General features: G+C 39.4%; 1 protein-coding gene across 2 annotated transcripts in view; it reads left to right on the forward strand.

Moving 5' to 3' along the window:
• Positions 1-26,890, forward strand: part of slc6a9 (solute carrier family 6 member 9) — a 114,288-nt gene that overhangs the window by 18,961 nt on the left and 68,437 nt on the right. The window contains exons 1-2 of one of the 2 annotated variants that reach the window (XM_067605022.1): positions 17,340-17,462; positions 18,801-19,095. In XM_067605022.1, the coding sequence (XP_067461123.1) occupies positions 19,066-19,095 (30 nt within the window). In that variant the 5' untranslated portion in view covers positions 17,340-17,462; positions 18,801-19,065. Of the gene's footprint in view, positions 1-17,339; positions 17,463-18,800; positions 19,096-26,890 lie in introns of those variants that run through there. The other variant, XM_067605021.1, reaches the window with a different exon arrangement.

Consider the following 26,890-nt stretch of genomic DNA (forward strand, 5'->3'; position numbering starts at 1 on the left):
AACTTTAGGTAATAAATCACACAGTTTATCTGAGTTTATCACTCTGTTGTATATTTGAGTGGTTGGATGTGGGAGGTTTTTCTGCTGAGATTTTCATTCTTGGCCTTTTTGTGACAATTCTGGTGGTTGTGCTAATGAGTAACGTACAGGTTTTTTTTAAATTGTCAACCTTGTCTTTGAATCCGACTCCACACAACAGACTGTACTTGTGCCATAAATAAGTTGTACAGAGTTTGTGTCAGAACACGGTGGATAATTGTATTTATTCTTCCTCACCATTGCTGGGTCTCTGCAACTGATCACTCCTATAAGCTTTTTCTTTCACTGCATTTTACTCTGCTGTTTCTCACACGTTAGATTTATTTACATTAATGTCCTGCCTCCCTCTTCGCTTGCAGTTTGTCACATGGAGCAATGCTCAAGAAGGTTCACTTGAGAAAACGCCCTGTCCACATGTGCATTTGTCACAGGCAGAATGAGTAACTAGATGGGACCCAGTACTAATTCCTCAAAACAGTGGTTTCCTCCGGCATCTTTAAATGCTTCAACCTCCAGCCACAATGCATCAATGGCCTAATGACTCAAAAAACCTGCTGATGTCACATTCCTCAACTGGAACTCCAAAGTGTCGGTGGTCCACGAGAAAAACTCCATCAGCGAATCTTTGAATGCTGGCCTGCTGACAGATAGCATCACCAAACTGGGGATGAGCAGTTCCAGTTTTGTAACATGTCTAGTGATGCTGGTAGCTGAAGTTGGTACTGTATAAGCATTTCTTTCAAAAAAAGAATTGGGGGGGGGGGATATGGTCTATTCAATAGGCTATGCTATCTAGTTATGTTGTTGTGGGTTTTTGTAATATTTTGAAATAATATTAAAATGGTATTAGTAAGAAAACAGTAAAAGTTCAAAATTTTGAATTTATCTGGTTATGGATATCATTTTCAGAGGACTCTCTATTAATTATAATCATAGAAATTCTTATCCTGGCGTTTGGCCAGGATAGTGGACAGACTGTATGTTTCCCTGATAATATATTCAAGGTTGCTGGTTTTGAAGTTGTTTCCATGTTCACAGCTAAATCAAGTGGGTGGAAAACACAACAAATAAGCTGCAGCCTTGGCTGTTGTTTGAGAGTAAAAAGAGTGATGTTTCTCCGTCTGTAGCTATACTGACCAAGTTCTTGATTTGCAGGCAGTTTTCCATCAGAGAAGTAATGATATGACCTTAACCCTCTCCATCAGCACTCTTAAGTTACACAAGACCTTTGCGTGCACTGACAAACCAGTTTCGACTTTAGTGTTTGACACACACACAGCTTGTTGACTGATGGTTCTGTCAGAGAAGTAATGATTGTTTTTGCTACCCCCTCTCCATCAGCATTCTTAAGTTGCACAAACCCCACTACTGACAAACTAGTTTCAACAGTTTCAAGTATTTGGCACACATACAGTTTGTTGACTGGTGAATTGGTTTTGAATTATTGAATTATTGAAAGAGAAGGGGGAATCACCAATATCAATACCAATATCATTATCATAATATTAGTCATTAACTCAGATTTCAGGACAGATTTTTTTGACTGCTGTGCATCTCATCAAAATTGCAAAATGTCTGAGAAGTTGTCCACGGTGATAATGGATGTGTAGCATGCCACATACATAGCTATCCTTACTTACTTCGTAGTGGCAATGGCAAAGGCTTTCACACCATGGATGTATTATAAGAATTTGATACAGTGGAGACGGGGCTCTGTTCATTACTATGAAAGTTACTCAGTAGCACATGAAGCCAAAAAAGCCACTTCCTGCTGTAAAGAAATTACCCAGATGAATGCATACTGCACACGCTCTATGGGCCCCAGCGCTTTTAGAGCATGTGTACTAGAGTCTTCTGCTAACTTCTGGTTTAGCCCCCTGCTAACTTGAATGGGGATAAAATTATTTAATTGTATGGCTCTTCTAGACTTTCCAAATGTGATTGGACCAAATGGATCAAATTCTGATAGTGATACGAGTCTTTTTGCAGTCGTTGTGACGCTCAAAAATATATATATCAAGCGTTTTATAACTACTCCTTTTCTCATGATTGTGTGTGTGTGTGTGGGGGGGGGGGTATGCTTTTGCCTTTTGAACCCGGAAATTGTAATTACAGTTTGGCCACCTTGTCAAATTGTCTTCAAAGCCAAGTGCATTTCCTGGGGGCTTGTTTAACACTGGCTACGCAGCAGGCCTTGTGCTTTTTTGTTGTGGAATGCTCTTTAAGCTGTCACAAAGCTGAGGGAAGGTGGAGGAAAATTAAATTAAATTTCCACTTTGACATGTTAAAGGGTCATATGAAAATTTACAATAGTGCTGTCAGAAAGGAAAGACAAGCCCATTTCTCAAAGATAATTTTTGACAACAAACATTACCCCAAAGTCCTCTTACATAACCTGGCACCTTCATACACATCAGTGACTGCCTTTCTTTTTATGTTCCAACAAGAACTCATAACTTCTTTAAGAAGTTCCTCATGTGTCCCACAAGAAATCTGGTGAGACTGCTCTCAAGGGGAACACCCTCCCTTTGGATCTTGGAACAGCAAATTCCCTCAGTATTTTTAAAAAGAAATGAAAGGCCTATCTTGGGGTAACTTTATTGGTGTCATTGCCAATGTTTTATTGTATTTGTGATCACAATTTTTGGCTGGACCGAAACAGCAGGGTATATAGGGTACCTATAAACCTGAATGTCTGTGATTGAGTGAGTCACTGATTGCGTGATGAAGTTACACCATTGGTTGGCCGAATGCTGCCACTTCCTGTATCCATTTCAAATTTAAAAAGTCCTCTAGCATTCCATACATGGTCCAGCCATATACTAGGTTTTGACCTAGTCTTGTTTACTTGTTGTTTATTTTCATTTTAATTTTTTGGCCTTATTTTGTTTTTGATCTTGTTTTGTAAAGCACTTTGGGCTGCATCTTTGCATGAAAGGTGCTACACAAATAAAGTTATTATTTTTATTATTATTATTATTATTGTCAAGATGGGCCTGATGCCTTTGACTCATCTCTGGGAGTAGGTGCAATCCAAGGTTTCAGTTCTTTCAGTTAGTTACTTTCCACCAGTATTTATTATTATTGGCTTATTGGCTGTCATAAATACAGATACTGAGTTAGCTCCAGGAAGTTAAAATCGCCCCGAGTGACAAGGTACAAGGAGTGGATGTGTCAGTCGCATAGTTTCGTATTTGATTGCAGAATGTTTTGCATCATAGTCGAGCTATGTTGTATGCAAACTTTTCCAAGCATGCATTGTGTGAAAATGCTTACTGATACTGTACTATAGTTTCACTTAAGAGGAATCTTGATTTTGAAAGAGTCAAGAAGACAGCACACCTACTACTTCATATATGATTTAGCTGTGTTGTTGTGGCACCATGTTGGTTTTTATGTTTTGTGTTTTCCAGGCTCTCTCATATGTTCTATTGTTGCAGCAACAAACATTGTGAATAGTACAGTTAAACTGATGTGAAATGATTCCTTAAACCTGCATTGACTGTTTGGTCACTTGGGGGCAGCACAACAAACTGTAAACACACCATTGACATATTATCATCTCATACAGTGAATACCACAAACATGTTAGCAAAAAGTTGCCTATTTACACATCCATCAGACACAGAGCAATATTTACATTTATTTGGAGTCGTTTTTCTGTCAACCTAACAGATGTAAGTCCAATATTCATTCTCCTCTTAGCTCAGGTTTGCTTTCCAACAACGCTTATGGGAAATATATAGCCCTTTAGTTGCTAAATGCTCCATGCTATGTTCACCAGCTCGTGACCAACTTTATCTATGTGCCATTTAGTGCAGAACAGAAAGAAGAAGGTAGAAAGAATACTGTTGGTTTATCAGCACATTTGCTAAAAACAGCTGTCTACTGTTGCTGGAAATGAGAGCGGTGAGACTGAACCAGAACAATAAAATTGCACACCATAAAACCAAAACAATGAGCTGAAAGACACTGACAGTTCAGAACTCATGCTTTTCATCTACAGTAAAATTTACGGTCCAGAAGACACTTAATCATTATGACCAAACAGAAGAAAAAAACTGAGAAGGGTTTCGGATTTGCTCTAGACTCCCTGAGTGGACGTGTGGTGGGTATGTGTGGTTTCATAGTTGTGTTTGTGTGTTTGATTTTTATTGTCTCTGGGGCTGTTTGGCTTTGTCAATGTCTCCATTCCATGTAAAAAGATAAGGGAAGTCAACCCCTGCTTGGACAAATGTTTGCTTGTGTGTCTTTTTGTTGAAGCAATGGCTATTCATTGATTGTCATTAGAAATCTGCCTTTGAAAAATGGTTTTGCTGCTCAGTTTACAATCTCTGCACTATTTAGCACAGAGATTTACATATCAGTTGTCTTGGCAGAGAGCTTAGAAAATAAAAAAAAATGTACTGGTAGATTTACTGCTATAGATTGTGTTTTTGTGTGTTTTTGCAGCACCACCCATCCCTTTCCAACTCCTCTGCCACAGCAGTCAATATCATTTGAATGTGACTTAAGAAAAAACTCATGATTTGTGCACTTCATATTTAAATCCTATATCTTCTCATTCCCAATGCCATTGCCTTATTGTAAGAATTCTTATTTTTTCCAGCAGTCCAAAGTGATGCATAGTTTGCTGGCTCTATTTACTGCTTTGAGAACCTTCACAAATTCTTAGTGGTATTTACCTATCTGTGCACAGTGTAAGAAAGAGGTTGTCTATCGTGACAAAACAGGACTTGTGGAGTTCCAATCATACCACTGCATATTGACGTTATTGATAATAGACACAGCTGCTTTGTAGGCCCAACAATATGCTGCATTGTAAATATGGCTAGCAATAATGGATGCTATTTTGTGTTGAACTCACCGTTGTACACCGTGTCAGACAGGGGGGCAAGTAGATGTGGAGCGGAAATCAAGAATGGCTTGTATGACTGTGTGAGTACAGGAGGTTGGTGTGGGATCTGTCTGTCAGATAAAGGAAAGTAATTGAGTCCTACTAGTGTTTTTTATCTCAGTTCAATTTTTCAAACATGGTATAGCAAAATAAGGCAAAAATTTAGCAAAAATATATATAGCAAAATTAAGGAATGAAACTAAACAAATTGTCTTTCAGTTGTGTCTCTCATGACTTGCAGTTTTTTGACTAAACAGGTCATTCTGTCCCCAGAAAATGGGGCCTTAACAAAGAAATACTCATGATGTTTAATGTGTAACTATGTAGCATCCTCCCATTTTTTTGTAACACCAGGCTAATATTTCCATAGGTCGAATTCACTACTGAGGTCAGCAGGGATGCCTAAGCTAAAGCTTGTTTCTGAGTTCTTGTGATGAGGTTAACTTAATTTTCTTTTTTTATGTAAGAGATTGAGAAAAGATCATTGTTTCAGCAGGATGTGTGGGAGGGGATGACCTTGGTGACTTTTGCACCCTCTAAAATAAAATTCTTTAACCTTAGAAAAATGGAAGACCAAGAGAAGACCAGAGGATGCCTTCTCCACACTAATATGAAATTTTTTGCAAAATAAACATTTTCGTCTACATTTTGGCCTTTCATCCACACACAAATGGCATTTTAGGGTTTGTTTTTTTAATGCTTTTTAATGTGCAGATATTTAAAAACTCAGATTCTTTGTGGAAATGTAAAATGGAGCATTTGGGAAACAATAATGTCACACCTCAATTCACGCATGTCCATTGTTGCTTTGTGTAATGAGCATGCACCTGAAACAACCAACAACAACAACAAAAAAAACCCAACTACCGCCAAAGGAAAATAAGCTCACAGAGGACTTGCCTTAAATTATGGTTAAACCATGATTTAGATAAGGGAAGGTTTCCTGGAGTGAGGAATAATGGAGAGAGAGAGAGGCCTAGTGGTAGGTCTAATTTGTAAGTATTTTATCATAGATTTGAAAGGGCAAAAAAGGGATCAGTGTGAGCCACGATTACAGCAAGCACCTCCACATTTAGAGTGCTTAAGGTGTAAAGGGAAATGACTAGGATGAAAAGTTAGATCAGAAAAGGAAATGTCTCTATAAGGGTCAAATGACTGAGAGGAAGTTGTAAATTTGCCAATTCTAAGAAATGCATAAAAAGCCAACAAAAATACAGCATCGAGCAAGGCATCAATATATGGAGAAAAACCACCATCCCTGAGTACTGACAGCATCCTATGCAAAACACAGAGATTGATAGGCTGTCTATTTTTGGGAACAGGAGGAGAATTTTCAGAGATGCTGTTTAACAGTATTTTTATAGGCAAATTGGAAAACAAGCGTGGAAAGGAGGGGTCATATAGTTGTATGCAAAAGTTTGGGCGCCCCTTGACAAATAACATATTTTGGTGATTTTTTTTTTTGATTGAAAAGATGTAAATACAGCCTCTCGAGCGTATGGAACATAAAATACAATATTTTCAGCAAACATTCATGCATAGATATTTTTTTTATGTCACAGATTGAACAAAAATAAAAACATCATTGTGGCATGTGCAAAAGTTTGGGCACCCTAAGAGTTCCAAAGTCTCAGATTATTTTTACAAGGTCTCAGATCTTAATCAGCTTGTTAGGCCTGAGGCATGTCAACAATTGTCATTAGGAAATGTCAGCTGGTGCCAGTCTCAAAGCTTTACAAATACTCTGACTCTTCAAACCTTGTGCAAACACTCAGCAACTATGGGTTCCTCTAAGCATCTGTATAAGACTCTGAAAATGATAGCCAAGCAGGGGAAGGCTACGAGAAGATGGCAAAGCTTTCTCAGCTTGCAGTTTCCACAGTGTGAAATGTAATTAAAAGAAGAAGAAAAAAAGAGAGAAGAAAACTCTCAGAGAGAACTGCTCGTATGCTGGTCAGAATGGCAAATCAAAACCCCCCATTTGACTGCAATAAACCTGGAGGAAGATTGAGCAGACTCAGATGTGGTGGTGCACCATTCCACTGTGCAGCGATGCTTGCACAAACAAAACCCTCATGGAAGAGTCAGAAGAAAACCTTACCTGTGTCCTCATCATTAGTCCAATGTCAGAAATACGCAACAGAACAGAAGCTTGATGCGTTTTGGAAACAAGTGCTGTGGACTGATGAAGTTAAAATAGAACTCTTTGGCCACAATTAGCAAAGGTATGTTTGCTGGCCTCAGACATAGCATGCAACAGGAATGGGGTAAATCTCACACAGTGCTGCAGATGGATTAAAATGGGAAAAAGAGGGAGGCCAGAGGCTGGTGAACTACCGCCCTTGATAAAACCCCCCAAAACCCAGGGATGGGGCAGCATGCATGAAAAACTTGAGTCTTTTCTTTCCTGAATATTTCCTTGTGGCTATGTCTTTTGGGCTAGTGCAAAACAGAAAATAGAGGGGACTGAAATGGGCCAATGACATAAAGTACCTATTATTAACCTTTTTCTTTAGCAACTGAGAAACTATTTCTGGCTTTAACTGCAGACTGAAGATTTTGAGCCACATAAGTAACTGTAGGGGAGAGAGAATCCTGACCCAAAACCCCTGAGAAAGACCATTTGAGAAGATTATCTACAAACACAGAATTGGGATGAGAAGACAGTTATGCTGCTAGAGACTGAACATTTATTGGAATGGAAGGATGACTGTTCATGATGTCTTTAACCGGCATTGGTTCAAAGACTGACCAGGGGCATCTTTGCAACTGCCGCAGATGTGGAGAAATTGGCAGTTGGGGAATGAACATTTTCATCGAAATTGTTGCAGATGGGCATACGATCAAAAAGATGGGGCAGAGGGAAGCAGTGTGGCCTGAATTCCCGCAAGTGGTGCATAAAATAGTTTGAGCACCTCCAGCAATCATCGCCAATAATTCAGTGTCAAGCCAAGTTAAGGTGAGTGTTTGATTGGGCAATGCAAACAGCAGCTTTTCTTGAGAATGCTTTGTGGTACTGATAGAAAATGTTTTCCCCAGAATTGAGATTAAGGTCACCAATTAGAGCCAGATAAGAGTCAAATTCTTGCCTTCTCTCATGGGTACATGGAGCAGATCACATTCCGATAGATGTCGAAGGCTACCAAAAACTAACCAATAGATAGGTCTCTGTTTAACCAGGGATCTGCAGGCTTGAGCACGGCAGTAACATTTTCACCGGTGGCGACAGTTTTGCTACACTCAGGGGAAGGCAGGATGAGACCAGATTAAAGTCTTTACCTTGTAGGATTTTAGACCTTAAACGAGGAGAAACATTAGCTGCTTGTGGGATGTATTCCCTACCTAGAGAGGGGGCTGGAATGGCTGAGGAGAGTGTTGAGCGGCTTCAGGCTGGGAGGATGTTGAGGTTAGACTGAGTGAGGAAGCTGGCTGCATCGTAGAGGCCTGGGTTGCGGCAATAGTCACTGAAGATGAGGCAGCGGCATTTTCCAGGAATTGGAGGCATGTCGATGTTTTGTATGGCGTTAGCGAGAGACTCTAAGGCAGTTACCAGGGAGTTGTCTGCGGCGGAATGGCCTAGAGTAGCAGGAGAGATATGGCCTGGAGAGCGAGCGAAAGGAGGTGCTCCTTTTTCGTAGGCTGAGGTGCTTGAGAAGGGCCTGATTTTGTTGTCCTTTTGCACCCAGGAGTAGGACATATGGGAACTGAAGCAGATGAGCCTTGCTTTGAAAGCAGAGCATACTCTGATTACTTGCTCCGCCAACTTGCGAAGCTAGGAAAGGGGGAGACCCGAGGCTGGAGTTATGCCGCAGTCTTGAAGCTGAGACAAGAGACCTGACTCGCGTGTGGAGGAGTCACTTTGTAGCGCTATGTTAGAGCTCCTGCGCCCGGCCACCCAGAGAAGTGGATGTGCCCTACAACAGCAAGTCGATGCTGGGACCTGGATCCCCTGCAACATGATCATGATCAGAGTCAGAAATTGGCTTAAATGTCACAAACAGGACGGAGAAAAAGGTTAGTAGAGGGTGTGCCATTCGCGATGATTCACACTGAAATGACAGTTGACAGCAACAGAGAGAAGAACAGATTTAAAGTTTGACAGCTAAGACATGATTGGCTGATGGTGATTGTGGCGGAATCTGATTGGATCTGATTAACTAAAAGAGTTAAAGTCTAACAAAATATATGAGCAGTCTTTCATGAATTCTTATCAGTCACGGCTTATTGTGTGGGAGTCAGGACAGGTATGTGTGTTCCATCAGCAGTCTCTGTGTTGACGTAGATGCTGTGCATTTATAAAAAGAAAATGTGAAGCACCATTAATCATGTCTGAATCATCTACAACCAAAACCTGTTTCCAAGTTGTTCCTCCCCCTGATCCCATCTTGCTGAGCATATGGCTTAATTAGCAGTGTCTGTTTTGCATCGCTAAATTTAACGATGCAGATGAAAATGGGGCTGCAAGTAATAATTTTTCTTTTATAATCACTTAATCATTTAGGATGAAAACTTTAAAGAAATATTTAAAATATGCACATCACAGAGTCTAAGCAGTGTTGGGCAGTAGTGGCACTTCAAGCAGCGGCGTTACTAGTTTAACTACATTTCTCAGTAGTGTGGTGGTGGCATCTCTGTTTTCTGAATCAACTAGCTCTTCAGTAGCGAAGCTCTTTTATTGATCAAGTAGTGCAGTAGCGTCCACACAAGCTACATTTTACAGAGCATTTCTGAAGCTCAAGTACAGTGGAGCCTTCTGATGCGGTCTGAAATGAAACGGTTAAGGATCAGTACGTGACGCCACTGCCATACCCTGACCTGTATGTGTAGCCAACAAAGCAACCCAGTATCACGGTAGTTGGTGAAATAGTCACGTCGTGTACAGGGACACTTTTTCCATTTTTTTTGTGACACTCACCACGACTTTCAAACTAATGTATTTCAATTGGAATATCTTTCATACCTGCACCATGTTTTTTTTTTTCTGTCAGTCAGGACTCAGGAGCACAGAAGCTGTATTGTTTTTTCTCATTTGTTATTATTTTTCTTTTTTTTTTTTAAAGTACATCTGCTACATTACTTAACATTTAATCACAAGATTTTATCCTTGTTTTTATTTCTTTACTTAAATTTCATCAGTTCGCATCAGTCCAGTGGACGGACCGGAGGACCTGCCACCTTGAAATATTTTCCTCATTGTCACTGTGTTAAGCTTTTCTTTTAATGATATCCTCAACATTGAAAAGTGTCAATATGAAAGTGTCCTTGATAACTCAGCAATATGATAGGTTAATGTTAAAGCCATCAGTTTTAATTATTTCTCCTTTGATTATCTTCCCTCCTTTGATAGTGGAGGGCTATGGAAGGGCATTGTGTTGTGGATGGACTTTGCACATTTGACTACTGTTTTAGGTTGTTTGCCATCAGTGGGTCTCATTCCATTTCAAATTGCTGCTAGTCAGCTGCAACCCAAATCCAAATCTCTGTTTAAAAAAGGCATTTTATTATGAAGATAACCAGCCAACTAATGAGGAAGACTCTGTGTCTATATAAATATACAGCATATAGCTTGAGAGCCATATATATTGATTTTCCCGTATTGCCCAGGACAAAAAAGCTAAATATGCTAGCCTATGTAGCTAACGTTAGCCTTGTTATGCAGTGTGTCCATGCTTCATAAACACTTGCAGATGCAGCTGCTGCACAGATTGAAAGATCAGAAGAAGAACAGATTGAAAAACAAAGTTGGTACTAAAAATGTTTCTGTTTAGATGCTCCAGCAACTTGATGTATGATATAGTGATGTATAATTTGAGCTGCTGAATTAAAATCCCTCTTTTCCCTCACATGTGTCCTCCTGTAGTGATGCTGTGGTCATTTTACTCCCTGACTGTGTAGCTGCTCTCTGCAGATCCTCTCATCTCAACTTAGGACATTCCTTCAGCACTCCTCTGCAGCAAACACTGCACAGCATTTGCAATTGTCTTTCTAAACATGTTCCAGTACAAGTTTGTCCATTATTTAGACGGTAACCAATGTATTATAGTTACACATAGCTGCAAAGGTGACCCATCCTTTAACTAAACTTCCTTTAATAAGTTAGTCATTGAACACAGTTGCTATGGCCTCTATAAGACACCTCAGTCCAAATGTTAGATTTGTCTGAATTTCTGAGGTGAAACTACAGTGTTAGGCAGACAGTCTTTGATTTTGTACAGGTTTTTGCCCAATAAAAAAACAAGTGGAATGATGCCTCCAGTCTCCTGCCTTTTCTTTCATCCTGTTCTGAGCCTAGTTCAAAAGCAGTTGTTTTTAGCCATATTGTAACAAGTTAAATTAGAAAAACTTAATAGCAGTCAGTTTACATAAACAAGTATGACTGATATTCTCACGTTCTTGGTGAGGGATACATTTAATTGGAAGAGAATGAAAATAATTTAATTGATCCCTGATCAATTTTTTTCAGTTTTACTGCTGAAGTTTTCTGTTTCCTACCACTTATTCATCCAGACCACTGAACTTAAAAATTCAGCAGTGAAACTGAAAAAATTAGAGATCCTGATAGATTTAAATTCAATTTTGCCTTTGGGTCATTTTTTGGTTTAACATTTTTTTATTTACATTTTATTTATGTGTTTTTGTTTGATTCTTGAGAGGTTTTGTTCAATTATAATGAAACAAATCTAATCCCATAAAATGTTAAGCTGTTCTTTGTTGAACTTTCATTGAATCACTGTGTTCACTGTTCCTTTTTAAAATGACAATGATAACCCTTACTGCAGGCTGTTGCAGTTGTTAATTACTTGAATATGCTGTTGAACATACTGTTGAGTATTTTGTGTGGGAGCATATGTTGAGGTGTTTAAGAGGATTATTGCCTCAGATTGTTTAAAATTAAACAAGTTTACTGCAAGACATGCCCTTTGTGTGTGACAAAATTATTTGCAACAATAATCCCAACTAGACTGGGCTTCATTTCCCAAAATCATCTTCAGGCTAAAATGACCTTAGTCCATGGAGTTCCAATGGGACTAAGATCTTCTTTTAGGAAATAGGCCTTACTCTGAAGACCTACCTTGTTAGTAACACTCACCAAGAAAGTGAGAATATCAGTCATATACATATGTGTAAACTGAATGCTGTTAAGTTTTTTCAATTTAACTTGTTACAATATGGATAGAAGAGCTGCTTTTGAACTAGGCTCAGAACAGGATGAAAGAAAAGGTGCGACACTGGAGGCATCATTCCATTTGGTTTCTTTTATTGGGCAAAAACCCTGTACAAAATTTAAAGGCTGTGTCTGCCTTACATTGTAGTTCCACCTGAGAAAATTCAGACAAATCTAACATTTGGACTGAAGCGTATTACAGAGGCCGTAGCATCTGTTTTCAGTAACTGCCTCATTAAAAGAAGTATAAAAGACAAAGGATGGTTCACCTTTGCAGCTATGTGTAACTTCAATACATTGGTTACTGGCTAAATGATAGACAAACTTGTATTGAAACATGTTTATAAAGACAGATATAAATGCCCAGTTCAGACCAAAGATACATGAGACAAGTTGAAACTTGCAACTACTTGCAATGCACCTGTCTGCAAAACCTGCCAGTTTACATCAATGCAACAAGGCGAGACAGTGTATCGTCTCCATAGCAATGACTCTCTGTACTTCCGTTCTAACTTACAGCTTTTCTGGGTTTTTTGTAGCTGGATGTAATTTGTAGCATCTTAAAATATGAATGAGGATAGTGATAGTGAGTTACTTGCTACAGTTGCATTTCTAGTATTCATGAAACAGCGAAAACATGAAAAAAAACAAGAGGGTCGAGGCTCTCTTTTCCTCTGTCCAAAACTCAGCCATTTTGATTAGCTGACAGTTTGCTGACTTGACCAGCTGCCTTGGCTACGAGCTGATTGGCTGTTGAAACAGGTGATGTGCCTTACATTCTAAAACCAGTCACTGGCAACTTGACAAGCTGTTTCGCAGGCGACGCCATCGGCCAGCTTGAGTCAAGCTGAGACGGGCCAGATCACACCCCTGCAGTTTTTCCCTGCTATGTTCTAAAACGGTTTCCTCTCGTTGTGAATCTTTGCTGGAGCATCTACACAGAAACATTTATAGCACCAGTTCCTCCTGACTCACAGTATGCATTTACCTGGGGTGGGGAGGGGACATCTAAGCTAATTGACTTTACAGTGGTAGTTTAACTTCTACAATCTGACTTTGTTTCTTATTTCAATCTGTGCAGCGGCTGCATTTGCAAGTGTTTAGTGTTTGCAAGTGTGACTTTTTTCTGACATTCAGAACACGGGTTGTAAAAAAGTGAGGTTGTAAAAAATAGGCAGTAAATGAAAAGTGCAAAGCAATAATCACCTTTGAAGTTCTTCTCTACATGTTAAATGCTGTCCTGTCTCTTTGTTATGGGTGTATAAATAAGTTGAAGTCTTTCTGCACATTGGCAATGCACTCGGTTTAGCTCAGTAGTCAGCGCAGTTGTCTATGACCTGGGAGACTCGAGACCTAGTGTTGGGACCTCCTTCATAAGATAGTTTATTCAGACACTTATTTTAACACTTTAATATCCTAAAATTAAAAGTGTAATAAAAACAAAAACTGGATTTTTTCCCCCACTTTTATTTAGATACAAATATAAATAATTTTGCTGCCTCAACAAATATAGATACAAATACTGTGCTCTCTGTGCATCCCTAATATTTACCTTCATATTTTATAGCCTGTGATTGTAAAATGTCAAGTTGCTCATTTAATTTTATATTTCCAAGAATATGTGACTGAGGATATTCAATATGAAATCATCTTTCTTAAAACATAGTCTTCCTCTATTAATACTGTGCCACGTCATCCAATAAAGCACTCTACACTCTGTGTTGCATTTTTTGGGAGCAAACGCCAAGACACATTCTTTGTGTGCTTGCATTGGCTAATAAAACAGATTCTGATTGAATGTGCTACTGCACGTCATGCTGAAATAAAATCCCAAATCCAAGAATCATAAAGATACAAAAAAAATCTCTAGGGTTGTGTAAATAGTAGCCTTTGCACATGTCGATATTTGACAACCTAGGAAGGAGAACGGGTTGGTTTTTTCAACCCTAACTCTAACCCTAACCTAAGCACTGCAGGCCTTCCTTCAAGCCTGTAGTAATGCCGTAGATTGCCAGCAGTATTGTAATCTCTGAAGGTGACTCATTTTGGTCACCAATTCCACTAAAAAAAAAATAAAAACAATATTATATATTGGGCCTTCAAAGTGCTCTCTGAAACTAGGCCTTGGATGGCTTGTGTCCATGAATTGAGAAAATTAAAACTTTGTCACAGAGCTAAACCAAATACATCATTTGAAAGGTCTCGACCTGAAGAGTAACACATGTCAGTATGAAGACTCTAAATGGCTCCTGCTTTGAAATACTGACCTTTGAACCTTGACCTCGGTGCATGTTTGACAGCCTATAATTGAGCAACAAAAAGGGGGTACAGATGTGGGACCAACTGCAGTAGAGAGCTCTTGACGTCAGCTATCATGTGAGTATAGTCAACAATTGGGAGCACTGTCAAATATTGGTCAAATATGGTTAAAATTAATTTTCATCCACGTAACAATTAGATATTTAAATTCTAATCACACAAATGTGTTTACCATCCCCATAAGCCCCCCAGTGTACTCTCAATTCAGTATTTATAACTTACAATTCTAGGAAAAACACTAATATTTTTTCAAAAACTACAATTTCCTAGAGCCCCGCCATGCAGCTTGATACAAATCTATACCACAGTTGTAGTTCTTCTGGTATGCAAGGTAGGGTTGTAAAAAGATATATCTGCTGAACATATCAAATATCTATGACAGCCAAACTAGTTATTACACTGCATCTAGATGATCTATGTTTATGTCTATCTATTGTTTTATTTCAGATATTTTAGCCAAAACAGGAGTTGAACGCGCCAAGTCCGCCCACAACACAACGTCCCTCCATTAGCCACGTCATCCAACGTTGTGTTTGTGTGTGTGTGTGTGTGAATGGGGTGGGGGGAGTCAATGAACGAGCTGCACACAAAAATCTAAATCAGTGTGGCATAAATTCAGTAAGTAAAATTAATACTTCCATATCCATAATGGTAATAATATAGTATCAAAAACTGACAAAAAAAAAGGCTATTTCTCAGAATTGAAGGAGAAATAATTAAATTGATGGTCTTAACATTAACCTATAGTATTTTTGAGTTATCGAGGACACTTTTGTGTTTTTGTGTTGAGAAATGTTGAAGATATCATTAAAAGAAAACCTTAACGTGGTGATAGTGAGAAAAATACTTCTGGGTGGTGGGTCCTCCAGTCCGCCCACTGACTGATACAATTAAAATGAAGAAATAAAAACCAGGATAAAATCTTGTTGTGATTAAATGTTAAGTAATGTAGCGGTTATAGTTTAGAAAAACAAATGAGAAAAAACAATAGGCTACAGCGTCTGTGCTCCGGTGTCCTGACTCACAGAAAAAAAACATGGTGCAGGCACAAAAGAGATTCCAATTGAAATACATTAATTTGAAAGTCATGCTGAGTGTCACAGAAAAGATGGAAAATTCATGTCCATGTACACAAATCTACAGATTAAATTTTGTGACTATTTCATGAACCGCCATGATACTGGGTTGGACAGAGGCACTTCCATATGGTGGTGACATCACTTACCAATCCTTGGCTGATGCATATTCTTACTCTGCTGCAGGGAAATACAGCGTCCATCCAAATACCCACACTTGCAGTTTTGATCACTTCAGTGCATGTGCTCACATATCGTCAGGTAGTAGGCAGGTGTGTTCCACTTTAAAAATATACCAACATACATACACGTAACCTACAGTGATGCACACTTCTCTTTATACCACTTTGAAGCAATATTCAGAGCCAACTGTACCATACAATTCACCACAGTGTATTGCGCAGCACCAGTTAAGTTGTTGTTGGTAGTGCACCTATAGGCTGATTTTAGGACCGACAATAATCTACAGACAAGAAGAAGCTGAAGTTCATAAGTTGGATTTAGCATGAATATTAATACTAATATAAAAACACTGAAGTATGACAGAGCCCCCACAGATGGTTATCACCAAACATTGACAATTAATCTGTTCTACTTGATGGGACTGATAACACTAATATCGCATAAGCTATCTGACTAACACTGTCAAGATGAATTTCAAAGATTTAGAGAAACATGTCTCCTTCTTAAAAAATGTTATCAGACAGAAACCATTCAAAACGATACTGTATTATGTCTCTTTTATGTAGCCGAAATTCAACCTACCTGCTTCTAGATATAATTTAAATATTGAATTGCTTTGTATTTCTCTTCTCAGCTCTGGAATGTGAGTTTTTTACTGTATTTGACTGTGACTGTATCACTGTTTGGTTGGTTCAACTCTTTCTTCAGCAAATCATAGGAGCTCAATTGTGCCATTTACAGTATTTGTATCTGCATGATTGATGGGATGTCCTTATTAGTCAACAGTGACCCGCTCTGATAAATCTCCACAATCTTGTAGTCTTAACAGTTACTGTTACTGCGGCAGTAACAGGAAATATGTCACACAAGTAGCCACTTGACTACTTGCCAAATACAAACTAAAACAAATAAACCAATACCAATAGGAGACTTTCACTCTTTGATGGGGGGAAATGAGGGAACAGGGGAAAGTTTAGATTACTCTGAAATATTACTTTTGTAGTTTTTAACATTGGCCAGCAGAGGGTACAACACAAATGCAAGTCTATACAAAACCAGAGTATGGTGGTTAGTCAAAATTATTTGCTTAAAATGTATGTAGAAACAGCTACTAGTACAGAGTAGGCCTAATAGCTGGGTTTAAGAAGTTATGGGACATCTTCAAATGTCTTGTTTTATTCAACTACAGTCCAAACCCCAAAGATGTTCAATTGTAAATTATATACAACAGAGAAATCAGCTGAGAAAATCAGCAAATTCCAGTTAGAACCAGAGTATATTTGGCAATTTGGTTGATAAAACTAATGGGACAGTTAATTATTTATTATTGAATAGTAAGCCAAGTGGCCTAACATCACAGCATTCTCCTTAGATAAGGTAAAGCTAAAAGGGGACCCCAAAAGCACAAATCATAGTCATACAAACTGATTATTAATTTTATCATTAATCAAATCGGTGTCAAGGTTTTATCATGTGACTGGTGCCCCAGAACTAGATGTTTAGGCCCTGGAACATCACTCATAGGAGCCAACAGACACGTCAGGTCTTAGGGTGAGTTTGATGTAATGTCTTATCGCCACTCCTCCTGGGATTGCCCAATAGGCTCAACTCTTGTGTACATACATTAGTAGAGTCAACCAGTGGGATAGATCCAGAGCACTTTGAGTTGATCAGACTTCACACTACACACCAGTCAATTTCTCACCGTTGAACTGATTCTGTTTTTCTGATGTAGAGGTTGGTGTTTACTCTTTGTTCTTCTGCAAACATCATAACGTGGATGGTAAGTTTCAGTTTTTAAACCCAGTTTTTGTTTCTTATCTTTTTATTGATGTGCAGCGTGCTGTGTATGATGGATGTCCCAAGGCATTTTGGAGTCCCTGTAGGCTTCAGTACATGTGAGAGGCAGAGTGTGTGCATGCGTGTGTTTGTATGTGTGTAACACTGAATGGTGGCTATATTTGGCCACTTTTTTTCTCTCCCTTTTGCTGGGATGCTTTTAGTACACTGTTTAGGGTTTTTATTCATTGAGTCAGTGATGGAGACAGATGCAGGGAGACATGTTCCAGACTTAGTCTTTTATACACACTCCAGCCCACACATGACAGCTTAGAGACCTCACTGTTTTTTGAAACTTCTAGACCAACCATGAACTGCAGTAAACAGTATTAGCACCAATGAAGTTATGTAATTAGATGACAGAAAAAGTTTTTACTGAAGCAATTTAAGTAATCAATTAATAAATTAACTGAAAATTTCCTAACATTCTCTGGTTCCAGCTTGTCTAATGTGATTTGCTGCTTTTCTCTCTGTTTTATATTTCTGTAAATTGAATATAAATTGGGGAGTTATGACTGGCATTTTAAAAAATAAACCAAACAATTAATTGATCAATTAATCAGTAATGAAGATAAAACATGAGTTGAAGCCCTAGTTTTTACATAGCACTTCATGCTGGAGGAGTTTCTCAACACCAGTCTCCACTGATCATTTTTCATTTTTGATATAATTTCAGATATTAAAAAAGTCACATTATTCATTTTTACTGTTCAAATTGATCACAGGGGACAGGATAAAAACTACTAACCAGATATGAAACTTTGATGTAAGTTGCCAACATAAGCATTTCTCAGAAGTGATTCTCAGAAGTATTTTCTGCCAATGTCTTCTCAATCCAGGCTGTTTTTGAGTGTGCTTTTCCAGTTTGGCTTTCACACAGCAGTAGTCAATGGGCAGTCTAAACATTCCCCTAACAGTTAATCTCTTTGCACAAAAGGACACTTTGTTATGGCAGCTGCTTTGCTACAAAATGCAAATCTGTTACTACATGTTTTCTAAATTCTTTCTCTGCATCATTTCTTACAGATTCCATAGAAGTTTTATTTACTTAAGTTCAGTTTAATAAACTATCAGAGCACAAACTATAGATTTTGTGTTCTTATCTTTTATCAAGAAGCAGGTCGTGTACAAAGACTGAGGAATTGTTTTGAACGTGGCCAAGGGGACAAGTAACTAAAAAGTGTTGCCTCAACCCCCCCTCCCCAACCACCTCCACCCCCAACCCCCCCTCACTCCTCTCCTCCCTCCACCCCTCTCTGCCTGTCACATGTTCTTTTCACAGCATAGAAAAGTTTCTGGATTAGGGCAGAATTAACACAAAGCGTCGACGCCACTCCAGCTACACTCCCAAACAACAGAGAAGAGGCAGCGGAGGGACGGGGAACAGGAGAGAGTGACGCGACGGGGCGAAGACACTCGGAACGAACGAAAAAGTCCAAACTGTGATAGCGAGGGGCAGACAAGTCCATCTCAGAGAGAGAGAGAGGCAGCTGAGGCAGAGACGGCAGCAGAGAGGCAGGGGATCTTTGCCGACAAGGTCCTGAAGGATGGAAGAGAAGCAGTTTGCTGGGATCCTGGTGAGTTTTACTCTTGTTCAGTGAACACACTCATACAGAGGCACACTTTTCAAAGCAGTAACACACATACAAGTGTACATATGTGTGTATATATATGTGTGTATATATATATATATACACAGAGAGAGAGAGAGATGTCATACATGGATGCAGCCACATCTCAGAGTGCACTGGTGGGATGCAGCTGCTGGACCACCAGTTGAGTCACCTCCTCTTTTCCCCAGTTTGAGCCGCAGGAGGCCAGTTATTTTAGTTTAACTGTACTGGTTGTTTTCCTTTTTAAAAGTAACACCTAAAAGAAGAATATTATGCTCACAATTTTCTGATTTAGATCTTAACTTTTCATCTGACCTACAGCTGACCCCAAATTAGCCAACATCTTAATCTTGTTTATCTTTGAAACAAGAAAGATAAGTCTTCTTCTGAATAATAAGCCTGTACTTTCCTTCTTAGTCGTCATTGTGTTGGTGTTTTAGTGCAGCTGACAGAGCTGTCATCATCTGCTGTTCACCGCGGCACTGCTCAGTACACATCGTCCACTAAACACTGTCCTAAAAATCCCCAAAGTTTGTCTTTACCTACGTCATAGAAACTTCCCTCCTCATTACCCAACTCTGCTTTTACTGTACCCCATTAGCCTGATCTTTGCAACTTACGCAAACATGTTTTCAGTTTTTTTGGCTGCTGATAAGAGATCGGGTCAAGAGGTAAATGTGTCAGTGTCAGGCCTGTGCTGTTGGTGGAGCCATAAATAGAGGTTTGGCGTCATTGGCAGTCAGGTCACTTCTCTTTCTCTCTTTCTCTCTCTCCCTCCAGTCCAAGTCCTCCAGTCCGTCTTGAGACAGCGATAAACACAAACTTGGAGCTCAGACTCTCTTCTGACATTCTCGCTCGTTTGAAGCCTCGCTTTCCTCCCCGATGACATTTTTTTTTCTCTCTCCTCCTCTCTGTCCTTTCGAGATGCATATCCGCATTAAAATGCATACACACTGTCTGAACATAAGAGGCGACGTTATCAGTCTTGCCTGCTCGCTCCTCTCGATCTCTCTAACAACATTTGAAGGTGGTCGGAGGATGGAGATTTTATTCTTGTTCTCAGAACTTTTTTTTATTTATGTTTATCTGTGTTTTCAGCTCAGTGACAGATTGTCAGTCAAGCTTTTGCCTAGTTAGGCACTGCTGGATAGATGTATGTTTAGACAGTGAGGTTCAAAAGTAAAAGTGATAGTCACAAGAGGAGGATTGAAATAGTTTCGCTGGAGGAGGGTTGGGCCTGTTTTTAACTACATCTGGAAAGTACCTTATGTGCTCACTGTTAATGTATGCACAATTTCACTGATCCTCACCCACTCAGAGGAGTTTGCCATGACTCCTCAGAGCCACTAGGTATATATATATATATATATATATATATATATATATATATATATAGTCCAACAATGAGTGAACACATCAACTAATAAATTAATCTCGTAATTAGTCTTGAGTGTTCGAATGCACTACTGTGTGAATTCATGAGGCATTGTGAAACATCTTTTCAAACACAAAGCGCACATTTTGAGGAAAAAAGTGCATTAATCATTCAATTTCACCGCAGTTAAAACTTCAATGATCTTAAAAAACAAGGTTCAGTCCTTTTTAAAATGTGCTTTCAGTTAATGAAAAATGTATATTATGGACTTAAATGGTGGAAAGCTGCATGATGTCAAACTTCATAGCAAGTTGCAGCTTTGCCATAAGACAACAATACTGCCACATCATTACTTGATATGCTAATAACCACTCTACAGTACCACTGTCTTGACTAGAGCCTCTTCTTATCACTAATGTAAATGATGGTTTATTTAATTTGGCTCTAGGCATCGCAGCAGGTAGTGAATACTTTGTTTGCTCTCTTGATCTGAAAGTTTTGTTCACTGGCCAACACTTTTTTCGATTTGGCAGGAAATACAAAATTAAAAAGCCATTTGAAATTGATACGAAGAAGTCATGTGACTTGGCATTAATAACTATTGAAATGATTTTACATTTAGGCTTGTCTTCAAATTAGGCTCAGTTGCAGGCACAACTATGCCCCCCCCACCCCCCCAAAAAAAATTAGGGCATAAAGCTTTACTTTTCTGTCTCCTAGCCCAGATTCTGACTTTAGGTTGTTTTTATAACATCTAAATGTGTCTGTTTTTTCCTCAAAAAGTAGGGCAGGGTTAGGGTGTAACAGGCACACACGTCTTATCTATGAAGGTAAACATGCCACAGAACTGCGGGTAGATTGTATAACTGCAGCAGTGACAGTGGACAACCAATCATGCACACTTCAACAAAACTCTCCTCTTATGATTGGGACCGTTGTCTTCAGCAGTGGTAGACAGTGATGTCAGAATCAACAAAGAATGAAAGAAAGCGTGTGTGTGTGTGTGAAAGAGGGAGGGAGAGAGAGAGAGAGAGAGCATTTCAGGCACAATCTTAGACCTTGCTCTCCCATCGCCAGCTGTCACTTCACTTTTTGTCCCGTTCCTCCCTCTTCAGCTCTTTTCTATCTCTTATCCTCCGTATCATTCTCTTCTTCCTCATCCATCTTTCCACATTCATAACACATATTTATTCCTCTGTCATTCCTTGTTTAATTCACTAATTTTCACCTCTGTTGAGTGTGAAAATTACATTTTCTGTTGTGTTTTCCCAAGATAGTTTTTTTTTTTTTTTTTTTTTTTTGTGGTAGCGCTTTCTTCACTGTCTGGTTAAATTTATTTCTGCTGGCCCAGATGGTTGGTGGATGGATCTGTCACCGTAAATCTCGTGACACACAAGGCGCTCGCTTCCTGCTACCGCTTGGCTCAGGCTGGTAGCCTTCTGCCGGGACCTTTTCGCTCCAAACTTAATTCCCCCGCTTGTTCAGTGTTCAAAGGCAGCCTCATATCCTCAATCTTCCTGCGTTGTCTTTGACCGCCCTGGAAGCCACCACTTCCACTGAACGGATGAGCAGATGGTGCCCTGGCACAAGCTTTTATTGGACTGATAGCTGTCCCTTTGTTTTCACTCCCTAGTTACTTCTTTCTCCTTGTTGTCTTAAAAATGTCTGCAGTTTGGATGTATGTATGAGGATGTGAGAGGAGGAGGAGGAGGAGTTGGACTGAGGTTTTGCTTATTTGTGTGCTGAGCACTGTGTTCATACGTCTGGCTGTGCAGACCACTGCTGCCCCTCCATCACCATCAAGGCCAAATAGAGAAAGAAGTCATCTAACACTGGCTTCTGCTCAAAGTTTAACATTGACAAGGCTTTTAATGTTAGCTTGTTTCCATGCATCAAAAATGTGTAAGGGGGACAGATGGATAATTAAAGTCCCCCTCCATTAAAAATGTGTTTTTCTAATTGTTGCTTCACTTGGATGTTTGTTCTTCACTGTGGAGAATGAAGTATTCATTCATGAAGGGGCAAAGTTTGTCTGAGCTCACCTTGTTTAAAACATGTACATATAAGCATTATTTTGTATGATCACTAGTTAAGAAATCAATGGTCCAATTATGGAAGTGTGACGTGGAAACTAGCACACATGACTAGATACATACACACATAGAGAGCGGACCTTCCAAGGAGAAATCTTGTGTCCAGTAGTTACAATTTTGAAATCAATATTTGCAAATTCATAGAGTTGATTTTTTTTAATGAGGGAGAAGATGGAGATGAAAACTTTGTATGTGTCTTAAACATGTCTGGAGAGGATCTTTTAAAATGATAATGTTGTGAAATGACAGCAGCATCCACATGCCTGTTTGTGATACAGACAAGATGGGGACCTACTGTACCTTTAATTCCAGTTGTTATGATGATGCTTCTGATGCCTGGGATACTTTTTAAGTAAAAATCCAAAATGGTACAAACAGAAAGCCCCTTTATTTTCAGCAGATTTGGGGCATAATGTCATTTTACATTAAAGATGCAGTCTTTTGTCATTCTTACTTATCAAAAAGTAGAATAAAGGTCGATATAAATATTCGCTGTGGCTATGCAAAATTTTAAAGTTCACTATCTTACATTTCGTTCTTATACCATGCTGTAAAGAATAGTTTGTTAGACAGTCTTCCCTTACATGAAATCATTTATGTGCTTTGGATAAATTTCGATCCATCACTGGTTTCTGTGAAGTTTGGCCACACACACTACATATGTGTTGATGGATGTGTAATCAGTGATGAAGACAGAAGGTCTTGACGTTGCCATCAAAGATACATAAGAAAAACTAAAAAGCACATTTCTTAACAAATCCCTTGTTTTTTAATTTAGAACTGATTCTCAATATCTGACACTAGTCCACATACAAAAATTTCTTCTAGATCTCCGAAAACATTATGGCAATGCTGCCCAAATGTGAGCTAATGATGAAGATAAAATGTCTTGTATGCACATTGTACATTTTGCATATTGCAGTGTGTAATAATGCAGGAGTCTCACTTTATAATTACACAGGAATGTGGTTTTGTAAGGCTGTCCTTACCCCACAGTCGAGTGTGTGTGCACGCCAGTGCATGCGTGTATGTGTGTGTGTGTGTGTGTGTGTGTGTGTGTGTGTGTGTGTGTGCGCGTGTGTCATTTCCCAGGGGTTGTGTGGCTAATGTGTGCTGTAGGCTGTGAAGTGGAAACTAAATGGAAAGAAATAGTGGAACCCACACCCACAACCTCCCCGGGGTCAGAACACACACACACACCCATGCACACTCAAACACACACATTCAAACATGATGGACCACGCACACATTAAGTCCACACATGAGAATACTACATACACATAAACATAGTTGAGATTTCTGCACAAGTGTTCACAGACACATAAACCCACAAAAACACACATTTGTTTGAACAGACAAAACGATGAACACACACCCCAAACACAATCTGTTTGATGCAAAGTAGACGCAAGGGAAGTATTCTACTGTCCCTTGTTCCATTTTATTTTAAAATATAAAATAACAAATACACAATCTGTTTGGTGACTCATGGCCGCGAGGCTGGGACTTTTGCTCTGAAAGTGTACTGTGCAGCCCAAATTGTGGCCCAGGGACCAATTTTGGACCCACCAGGCATGCTTCATTTTGATTGAGGATGCTTTTTTAAAGTTTTGTTTGTTCCTTGTGCCTCGACTTGTTTGTACTCAATGTGCATATCTATGAATGTTGCCAAATATTTTTTATAGTTTATACCCTTTGGAACTGTATATTGTCAGTAAAGTGGTAACCATGTGCTCCATATAATACGATTACATTTATTACAGGTGAAACTAGACAGTTTCTCTCTTCCTCTCCGTCCTTATGTAAGAAACATATTGAGTTGCCAGTCAGCCAGTTTAGTTAACAGCAGTGCTCAGCAACCGTGTTGACTGCCTCTGGGGCGAGAGGCCAACAAACAGATGTGAACCGAGAGAGAGAGAGAGAAAGAGCCATAAGGGCAGGTGGGGGTAGAAGAGTCAGACATGATTTCTGTTTCTGATTTCACCCCCCGACTGACCAGCTGAATGAGAAGGGAGAAGAAAAAAAAATACAAGCGGCCGTACGGGGCAAAGGCAGCGCCCAACGTCAGCTTAACGGCAGCCACTGTGGCGAACGTACAATTGAGGGACAAGAGCCACAAATGCCAAACACGTCCACTGCTGGGCACTCTTTAAAAGGTAACCCACCACCAACCAACCCCCCATGTACGCTCACACGCACACACGCATGCACACACACATGCGCACACACAGCAAGGAGAAAAAAAAACGACTCCATTGTGTTTCAGACCTTTAGATTTTATTTGGAAAAACCACTCAGGCTGAAAATTTCGTTTTTCTGATTTTCTTCCTCTCTCCTTCTTTTTCTGGTTTAATGGGTCTCCCTCCCTCCCACTCCACAAAAAGACAAGTAAGTTAGAAAAGGGGGACTTCACCCTCTTCCTCTCTCATCCCCTGAAGTCGGTGAAATTATGGACAGGGTTCTCACATTGTGTCGACACAACGGAGCTCTTAAATCTCCCCCCGTTTCTTTTAGTATTATTATCATATTCAACGGTTTCCAATAGAACTCCTTTCAAAGGCCTTTTCAGAACCATATTTAGGTAATTTGTTGCGCTTGAACCCAACCTGCTCCCTGCCTCTGTGTGTGTATGTGAGTGTTGAATGGCAGCTATAAGCCTGGGACGAGGGGGGATCTGCTTTTCTCAGGGCCGGACAGCCCTCTCCTGCTTGGACACACACCTCCCCTGTGTTATTTATCACTTTTCCTCCTCTCACCGCCTTTTCCTCTCTTTAGCCCCTTTCAGACATGGAATCTGTAACATTGCTGGGTTCATCTGTCTGATAAAGTATTGGCTTTTTGGCTTTTAAAAACACAGATTATGGAAAAGTTCCATGTTGACTCTTTGCAAACATGTCAGATCCAGGTGCACCACTGCTGGAAAACAGCTGTTATTTGGAAAATAATGTCATCAAGGAAGAAGAGCGAGCTCACTGGCTGCCTCAATGATGAAATAGAAAACTTTTTTTGATGTTGACTGTTTATCCTCACAGCTTGACTGTCGAACATGTACAGTGGGGGAGACTCGCCCTCACTGCAGAAACCCAAATAGTTTTCTGTAATGTTCCATATACATTTCTCCCTATTTTACACTGCCCGACAGCGACGACACCAATACAGTTAGACATAAAAATGGATGAGACTGGCTCTAATCGAGTTCTGTTTTTCTCACATACAGTTGATTTCGTTTTGCTGCATCTCTGTCCTATAAACAGCTGGCATTGAAAGTTGAAAATTAAGGATAACCTGGCTTGAATTATGTGATCATGATTACTAAGCGGGGTTTTCATTTTCAGAATATTAGAACATGTCTTTAAAGCAGCCTTATTTGATTTTTATTGCCCGCTTGGGGGCAGCAGAGCAAGATGTAAAAAAAAACATACATATGTGATATATTATCACAATATGAAGTTATTATGGTGAACGTGTTACCAAACCTGTTTACAAATCAAGGAGATATAGAGCAAGGTTTGCATTCATTTGGAGTTGTGTCTCTATTCCCCTGATGAATGTGAGTCTAATATTCACTCTCCTTTTAGCTCTGTTTTGGTCTCCACCAACTTCTGATGGAAATTTGTGGCTGTTTAGCCACTAAATGCTCCGCCATGTTTTCCAGACAGTTAACTTGTCCACTAGAAGCAGGAGAGTGAACCAAAGCAGTAAAGTTGCAGGCTGTAAAATCAAAACAATGAGCTGAAAAACACTAAAACAACCCATAGAGCAGAGCTGGGTCATAAATCTGCCTTGGATTCATCACTACTAGTGATTCCTCTCACATTACACATAGTCATTTGATCCATTGTTATAATAAAAGTATTGATTAGTGCAGATAATATGTTTAACAAACAAGAGAAAATGTATGAAACATTTATTCATTAACCTAAAATTCAGCTCATTCACTCTGTATTTTGTTTCTTAGGTGGTGTATTAAACTGAAATTATTATAAGCCTACATGGAAAAGGTAGTCTTCACTGATGTGATTGCATTGCATTCAGAGTGGAGGAAAAATTATGGAAATACTGGGTCTCAGATGGGTACATTGTCAGAACAATGACTGAGCTTTGAACTTTAACAAAGCGAAGTGCGTGTTTAAAAGGGGACTCGTGCTTTTGAACAAGGCACTCACAGTCTAATCAGATTGCAGAAAGTCACCCATTAGCACCTGGTGTCTGACTGAACTTAAACTTTTAGAAGGGCGATGAAGGTAGCGAAAAGACCCTCAGCTTCAGTTCATTTAGTTTTATGGAGAGA

Source organism: Thunnus thynnus, chromosome 12 (assembly GCF_963924715.1).
Source record: "Thunnus thynnus chromosome 12, fThuThy2.1, whole genome shotgun sequence".
Taxonomy (NCBI): Eukaryota; Metazoa; Chordata; class Actinopteri; order Scombriformes; family Scombridae; genus Thunnus; species Thunnus thynnus.